The 9,206-nt window shown below is 39.3% G+C and overlaps 1 protein-coding gene across 1 annotated transcript in view; it reads right to left on the reverse strand.

Moving 5' to 3' along the window:
- parp16 (poly (ADP-ribose) polymerase family, member 16) overlaps positions 1-4,538 on the reverse strand; it is a 53,035-nt gene extending 48,497 nt beyond the window's left edge. The window contains exon 1 of the mRNA XM_043677309.1: positions 4,512-4,538. Within this exon, the coding sequence (XP_043533244.1) occupies positions 4,512-4,523 (12 nt within the window). The 5' untranslated portion in view covers positions 4,524-4,538. The remainder of the gene's footprint in view (positions 1-4,511) is intronic.
- Positions 4,539-9,206: the final 4,668 nt, after the last annotated feature.

Consider the following 9,206-nt stretch of genomic DNA (forward strand, 5'->3'; position numbering starts at 1 on the left):
TACATTTCTATTCCTTCATTCATATATGATGAAATGCTGTGACTCTTGTAAAAACCTTTGGAGAACTACTTCCTGGTTGTAATCCAGGAGACCAAATGGCGAAGGATAGAACTGGAACCAATACTTGCAGCATTTATTTATAGATCCCCGGGGTGGGGGAGCACACAACTAGAGGGGATAGGTTTAAGGTGAGACAGGAAAGATTTAAAAGGGATCTTGGGACAACTTTTTCATGCAGAGGGTGGTGTGTGTTTGGAAACAAGCTGCCAGAGGAAGTGGTGGAGGCTGGTACAATTACAACATTTAAAAGGCATCTGGATAGGTATATAAATATGTGGGATATAGGTAAAGTAGTGTTACTTCTGCAATCATAATTACTTATGCAAGGTAAATGAACTCACACCAGTGTATAATTGTTTCAACCAAGAGCTGAGTCAACAAGAATGAAAACTATGTGAAGGAAATACATAATTGTTTTTGTATTAGCTAAAATGTGCATACAAGAATGAAATGTGCCTGCAAACAATGGTAGATGTTACAGACAAATAGATAAGGTGTTGTGAGGATGTAGGTTAAGCCAGATATGTTTGTACGAACAGTAGTTATAAGCATCTGTTTTCCACTTCTGCAAAAACAAAAAAAAAAACAAACCCCAATTAAAAGGTCCTAAAGTTCAATATGGTTGAGGAATGGGAGGAAATGTCACAAGTAAGGGAAACAGATGGCAGTGAAGGAGGATATACCTAACAATAGACCACAGCAGGATGTGGTGAAATGGCCAAGTAAAACTTGTACTTTGTTATGCACAAGGCCGGATAAGGCAAGAGATAAACAATAGTAATGTGCACCGGGTTTGGAGTAGTGAATCCTATATAAGGTATGTACTTGCTAAACTCTGTGTGTCTATTTTAGGCACCACGCTTGCAAGCATATAACATACTGATTGCTTCAGATCTTGTCTCGGACTGAAATTATTGAAGTGAGTGAGCTCCGTTTCTCACAAATAGGAAGGGTTTAGAGAGATACGAGCCAAATGTTGGCAAATGGGACAAGATATCTGGTCCTTAATTAAGGATATCTGGTCAGAATGGATGAGTTCGACTGAAAGGTGTGTTTCCATGCTGTAGAGCTCCATGACTCTAAATACAATTCATCCCAGTGTAAATCATCTTGAATGATATTGGAACACAGTACACTTGGTTCCTTTTTGTGATTTTATTTTGTCTATGTGCTGTCTGTTGCTTCATTCCCAACTGCATTTCTTTTTTGTTTTCCTCCAATGAGGAATATTTTTTCATTTGTGAGCTTTCATTAAATCTAAGTGAAAGTGGTTAAATATTTAACTAGAAAGTTGATAATTCTCACTGAAAACAAAATGACCTCATCACTAATGATAAACAGTTCATGGAAAAATAGATAGTTTTTGTGGTAACTTATAATTTACATTGTTTATCATGCTGTAGTGCTTCAAGGACATAATTTAAGAGCAAAATAAATTTGGTTTACTTTAAAAAAAACAATTCTTATACATGAGCATCACTTTCAATAACACCCAAAGCTCTAAAAAAAAACAAATATTTTAAAGCCACTTATGGCACAGTGGCACTTTCCGTTCCTCTGAGCTAGAAAGCCTGGGTTTAAATTGCACCTGACCCAGATATGTGTCCTGTCATAGAATCATAGAGATGTACAGCACAAAAACAACTCATTCACGTTGACCAGATATCCTAACATAATCTAGCTCCATTTGCCAGCACTTGGCCCATATCCCTCTAAACCCTTCCTATTCATTTACCCATCCAGATGCCTCTTAAGCGGATTGATTAAAATAAATACTTTAAAACAATTTCAAGTCAAAGTCTTCCCTCTCCTATACCTATCTATTTGTCCATTCTTATTTTGCTTTGTAATATTGACACATCTCACAGATGTGAAATGCAGTTAACTTCCAAATTCATACAGCTCTGGGTTGTTTTTGAGATTTAAATCAGAAAGGCTGAAATATCAAGTCAATATCTTTTACAAATGTATTCACATGTTGCATTATCGTTTGAATTTGACATTATACGAAGTGCAATGTAGATCATTTGTATTTATAAACAGCCAGGTTTTTCAGTTTACCATTTTCACTCATTGATTTATTTATCATTACTGACTAGGTCATTTTGTTTTCAGTGAGAATGATCAACTTTCCGAGTGGGAAGCTAGAGATCAGCATTAGATTCCCTACAGTATGGAAACAGACCCTTTGGCCCAACAAGTCCACACCAACCCTCTGAAGAGTAATCCACCCAGACCCATTCCCCTACGTTTACTCCTTCACCTAACACTACGGGCAATTTAGCATGGCCAATTCACCTAACCTGCACATTTTTGGACTGTGGAAGGAAACCGGGGCACCCAGACGAAACCCATGCAGACACGGGGAGAATGTGCAAACTCCACACAGACAGTTGCCCAAGGTGGGACTTAAACCCGGGTGCCAGGTGCTGTGAGGTAGCAGTGCTAACCACTGAGCCACCATGCCACCGGGCTGCCCCATTCCAGGCAAATAATTGAGGAAATCTATCTTATCCAGTTTATTAATGTGTGCAAACACAGAAAATATATACATTTTATTTATGTCATGGTGAATATGTAGATCGTTTCCACTTACACTATAAACAAACCAAACAACAAAGTCTCTGTTGTTTAATTCCCAAAAAATGAAAAAAAGTAAAACAAAATGATACTCATGTCATGGCCATAGATCATAACCTCAAATCAACACCAAAATTTTTAATTCTAACATGTTCTTCTTTTTAGAAAGAGGACTGCTATGGCCAAGCAAAGTGATGCAAATGTAAAATCAGTAGCTGTCTAGTGATTGTCACACCTGACAACATCTCAAAATTCAAAGTGATGGATTAAAAGGGAGAAATACACTACAATCTGAAATGTAATCACCTAGGAGTTATCTCAGGCTGTGATTCTATTGGAAGAGAAGAGGAAAAAGAGACTTGGACTATATCTTCCCCTTCCAAGATTACACAAGTACAAGTTCAACCCTAGTGTGTACGTGCAAGTGGAAGAAGATGTGTTAATGAAAGAAGGTGTGTTACTGAGCTCAGGGGCATATGTGTGCCAGTGGACTGAGGTACACATGTGTAGTAGCCAAAGTTCTAACCCTCGTGTGCAGTTGAGGTCACAGTTGAACCATCCACTAGTTAACCTGTATTGCAATTGAGGACATTTCATCACTCTTCGTGCCAGAGGCCAGCCAGCCGGCAAGCCATCCAAAAGAAATAGGGCAAAAGAATTTCACCTAACCTGCCATTCTTCATGGCCAACTCAGAGAAACCATATATCTTTTAACTTTCAACATTTTTGGACTCACTTCTCATTTCTAAGCTATGTGTATGTATGCTGCATTTTATTTCGTATCATTTTTAAACCAATAAACTCATACTTTTGTTAACTGGAGGACATCTGGTTAAATTGGATCCTTTGAAAATGGAAATTCCTTTGGTCTGAGATAAAGGTATAAACAAGGGAAGGGTGGAGATATTTTGTAAGTTATTCTTGTTGTGACCAACCAAGGGGGCAGGTGAACAGAGAATGGAGCTCCCCCCCCCACCCCCCCCGGCCTCCTCATAAGGGAGCTCTGTTTTGAAGTATACTAAATGAGTCAGGCAAGTGAGGCATTTACAAGTTCTACTGATTTAACCTTCTAGGTCCTCACTCCAACACAAAAGGAAGAATGAAGCAGACTACAGTGCAAAGAAGAGTTTGGATAATCAAAATCTGAGTAAGAGTCTCTCATTTTGCCTTATGTCTAGCCTCTTCTTCTCTTGCTGCTATACTGCACTGAATATATATTTTCAAAAACAATGTATTAAGTCAATACTCCAACATGTTAGGTAAATTATGTCACATTGTCTGTGGGTGTATGTGCGAGAGTAGTGCGAGGACAAGAGTTATTTTAGGCATTCCTGAGTACAAGATGTACATATATTTAATCTACAACACCTGACTGCTTGTTTGCATAATCTTAGAATAAGGCTCTGCTTGCAAAAATATTTGCAAAAACATGTATTTTAATATCTTCAATATAGCCTAAAGGACCTTATTTTATAAGAACACAGATGGCTTAATCCCATATTTTCTCACACTTTTTTTTATACTTCATTTATGGTGCTGGAGAGGAGTATCATTTTTCTTCCTATTTTGTGTAATGCATTAGAAGATGATAAATGCTAATTGACCAAAACATAAATTCAGCTTACAGTCTTGTCATACACATTTACATGGGGCAAGCCCATAAGATTACATTCTAAACTGGCAGCTCATTTCTAAAGAATCAAAGTATTTCTATTTATACACATGATACAGAGGCATAAAAATTACAGTCACCTATTTTCCAAGGCTCATAACTCAAGCTATCAAACTATTCTACAGATCACAGAAGGCAGTAAAATCATGCACTGTATCTAATGGTTAAAGTTACAAGAAAAATAAGATTAATTTCAAACCATGTGTTCCATTGTAGCCTGGCTTCTCCAAGAAGAAATTGCTTGATAAAAATGTACGCATGAAATACTATTGAATTTTTTCTGAAGACGTTAGTTCCCTATTGTTCTTTCTTGCAAGATGTATCATTCTGGTTAATATCAGAAATAGAACTATTTCTAGCCAAGCATTCACTCACTTCTGCTGCCAAATAAAGAAACAGGAAACTCATAATAGGTTTTGGTATTTAAATTGCAAGTTCTAAATGTGAGAGAGCACAAAAGGAAATCATATGTTACAAAAGTAACGATGGAGCTTTTGGATTATTGATAATTCCAGCTCCATGCATTGACAGAATCACGCTGCATTGCCAGTACACAAGCTCATCTTGGCTTCCTGCAATCTTCTACCTTGTAGTTGCCAACAGTGCAGCAGTGGCAGCACTACCAGTGTGCACAGATCTCAATAAAGGATCTGCAAAGATATGGACTTGGAGAATATAAGCCAGGTACCAGGAGAGATGCTCTTAATTATGAAATCAACTACATTTGGCCAGAACCACTAGAAAGAGTTGCAGTCAGAAACTTACAAAGATGAACAAGTACAACAGATGCAAAAGGTCATTAACCTGGGATGGACTGATGGAGAAAGTGAGGACTGCAGATGCTGGATATCAAAGTCAAAAAGTGTGGTGCTGGAAAAGCACAACAAGTCAGACAGCATCCGAGGAGCAGGAGGATTGAGGTTTCAGGCATAAGGCCCCCATCACCTTGATTTTCCTGCTCCTCTGATGGTTCCTGACCTGCTGTGCTTTTCCAGCACCAAACTTTTCATCTGGGATGGACTGATGTTTTTAAAGAAACATCTGAGAAGATTTGTTCATTTTTTTTAACAGATATTTTTATTGAAAAATTTTTAAAAAATTTTTTACAAAATTTCAAAAATAATACAAACTAGTATATTCCATTTTGCAGTATAATAACAACACCCAATGTGAAGATTTAAAAAAACTTAACGACTAATCTATCCCACAAACAAACAACCAAAACATAAAATAGGATATCATGCATTACTAACGATAAACAAATAGGTAAGTATATAACTAAATACATACTCAAAATAGTTTTTTATCACCTCATAACAGAACCCATATTTATATGGGATTCCTCCTCCCGGGGGCCCCCGAACCAGCCAGAACCACGACCATGGCTAAACAAAGGCCCTGGACAATATGGCCAAAATATCTGTGTCAGTACAGTTCAAAAAGGGCTGCCATATTCTATAAAATAATCCAGTTTTTTGGTGCACCATATTCGTAAGGAGGTCAGGGGCATATATTCCATGACTATCCTGTGCCAGTTTGAAAGTCCTGGGAGACCTTCAGATACACAATTCATGAGAATATATTTCCTCGCACAAAAGGAAAGGATAGTGAATAATTTCCTCCTGTCTGCATCCAAAGAGGGGAAATTTGGGGAGCCCAAGAGTAGGGACATTGGGTCCAATCCAATCTCCATACCCAAAATCTTTGTCAAGGCATTCACTACTCTGTCCCAATACCTGCGGATCTTATGGCATGTCCACAGACAATGCGTGAGAGTACCAACTTTGATTTTGCATTTAGGACACATCGGAGATGCTCCTGCCTTGAACTTTGAAAGTTGTTCAGGTGCCATGTGAGCCATGTGAAGTATCTTCAATTGCGTAGCCTGAGTTATGTTACAGACAGAGATCTTCCTGGTATTTTCCGAGACACCCTCCCACATTTCTAAGGAGATTTCTATCCCTAATTCTTGATTCCAGGTTATATATAACCATTCCATGTCCTGCGATACCTTACTGCATAGTAGGTGGTAGAGAGTGCTGACCGAGAACAGACCCATCAGCCGAAGCTCTCTCCTTTCCACATCCGATTTATAAGGATTGATTATCATTGTGGTCTTCTTTTGTATAAAATCTCGTATTTGAAAATACAGAAAGAGGTCCCTGCTGGGCAGTCCAAACTTCTGGCGTAGCTGCTCAAACAACATCATGACCACCCCATCCAACAAATCTCCCAAACATGAGATACCTCTGGAGTCCCAGATTTTGAATGTAGCATTGGTCAGCCCTGGCTGGAATCCCAATGTTCCCACTATAGGGGAATGAGGAGAGGTTTTTTGCAGGTTACCCTCATCTTGTCGCATTATCCTCCAGACTTTAGTTGTATTTAATACAATAGGGTTTTTACAATAATCCATAATAACTCTCATCTTGTCCATAAATACTAGATTGATGAGGGGACATTTTGCTTGGGAGGCCTCAATATCTAACCAGATTGATTATGGGTCACAAGAGACCGAATCAGCTACATAAGAAAATAGGGAGCTCAATTGGTACCACCTGAAATCTGGAAAGTCCAGTCCTCCTCTTACTTGTGAAAGCTACAGCTTTTCTGATATGTTAAGGGGTCGTCTATGATTCCAAATAAAGGAGCTGAGCCATTCATAAAGCTTAAGCAACGCCTGCTTCTGCAGCATCAAGGGGAGCATTCTCATAGGGTATAAGAGATGAGGTAAAATATTCATCTTGACTAAGGATATTCTGCCTAACCAAGATATTAGGAGATCTTCCCAGCGTTGAAGGTCCTGTCTTATTTTCTCTAGTAAGTATGTATAATTAGCTTTATATAGCGAACCAAATACCAGAGTAATGAAAATACCTAAATACAGAAAACCTTCTAGTGACCACCGAAAGGGAAAACAGAATCCGTCGGAAAGTTGGATATACTGGCAAGACCTCCCAATGGCATAGCCTCCAATTTCACAAAATTGATTTTTTGTAGCCTGAGAACATACCAAATAAATTGATCACTTGAATTAAGCGGGGCACAGATGTCAAAGGATCCCTTAAGAAAAGGAGGATATCATCCACATAGAGAGTAATTTTGTACTTGTCTGATCCAACCTCCAGCGCCGTTATGTTAGGGTCAGTTCGTATAGCTTCCACCAGCGGTTCAATCACTAGTGTAAATAATAATGGTGAGAGAGGACATCCCTGACAACAGCCCCTGCCGGTGCTAAAGCTATCCGAACTTAAACCATTGGTTATCACCGCTGCTTTGGGATCATTATATAATACTGAAACCCATTTAGCAAAGACCTCTCCAACACCAAACCGTTCCAAAGTGTAAAAAAAAGATATGGCCATTCTACCCAATCGAATGCCTTCTCTGCGTCTGGGGAGACAAATAAGCCCAGTATCGCTCCCTGCTGGCAGGCTTGTACCATATTTAAGACTCTTCTAATGTTACTAGTTGATCTGCAACCCTTTATAAACCCCGTCTGGTCCTCTTAATGCTATCATTTTTGAGAGGATTTTAAAATCCACATTTAACAAGGATATGGGTCTATATGAAGAGCAGTCATCTGGGGCCTTTGCTTTCTTGAGAATGAGGTAAATATTTGCTTCTCTCAGAGAAGGCGGGAGGCAGCCCTGACTGTGTGAATAGTTATATATATTTATAAGTGGCCCGACCAGTTCCCATATAAATTCTTTATAAACCTCAGCCTGAATCCATCTGGTCCAGGGGCTTTGCCACTCTAAAGCTGCTGCACCTCTTCCTGGACTTCCTGGATTGTCAGGGGGGGCATTCAAAAATGACACCTGCTCCGAGGTTAGGCCCGGGAGGACCATCTTCCTCGTTCTATCCTCACAGTCCTGCAACTTATACAATTCAAAGTAATACTTCCTAAAGGCTGCATTGATCTTTTTATGATTGCAAGTCAGGGTACCAGCACTGTCTCTAATAGACGTAATGGCTTGGGGAGCCTTTTTCTTTCTGGCAAGGTATGCTAGATACCTGCCAGGCTTATCACCGTATTCAAATAATCTCTGCTTCGTGAATAACATCTCCCACTTTGCTGTTTGAGTAAGTGCGGTATTCAATGTTGCCCTAAGGGCTGTGATCCATTTAGTAATGGAAGGCCTTTCAATATACGCTGTCTCAGCCGCCTTTAGGCAAGCTTCAAGCAGACCTTGTTGCTCTCCCTTTTGTCTTTTCTGGGTCGCAGAATATGAAATAACCTAGCCTCGCACGTATGCCTTTACAGTCTCCCACATCATCGAGGGGTTACTGGCCATACATGAGTTGATATCCCAGAAGGTTTTAAATTACTGCAAAAAATATTTTATGAACTTGCTATCCTTCAATAAAAAAGGGTCCATACGCCAATGTCAGGGACCTATCCCATCATCACTAGTCTTAACCTCCATATATACTGCGGCATGGTCAAAAATAGTTATGTTACCTATTTTACACGACAATATTGAGTTCAAAAGGGTCGAGGGGACAAAAGAAATGTCGATTCTGGTATGGCACTTGTGTGGATTAGAATAGAAAGTAAAGTCAGTAACCTCAGGATGGAGACACCTCCACAAATCTACCAATCCCAACTCCCTATTCAGATCTGCCAGCTGCCTAGACCTTAAACGTATATCCACAGAGCTCCTAGGTATCCTGTTCGTATCTGAGTCAATGATACAATTAAAATCTCCCCCTATAATTTTATGGCAGACCCCGAGAGCCATCAACTTAGAGAACACTTCTATTACAAATTTAAAATGGTGTACTGGAGGACAATAAAGATTCAAAATCCCATATTCCTCTCCGTGTACTCAGGCTTTAATCAATATATACCGCCCAGACTCATCTTTTATCTGACTTAGCGTTTGGAAGG

Source organism: Chiloscyllium plagiosum, chromosome 36 (assembly GCF_004010195.1).
Source record: "Chiloscyllium plagiosum isolate BGI_BamShark_2017 chromosome 36, ASM401019v2, whole genome shotgun sequence".
NCBI lineage: Eukaryota > Metazoa > Chordata > Chondrichthyes > Orectolobiformes > Hemiscylliidae > Chiloscyllium > Chiloscyllium plagiosum.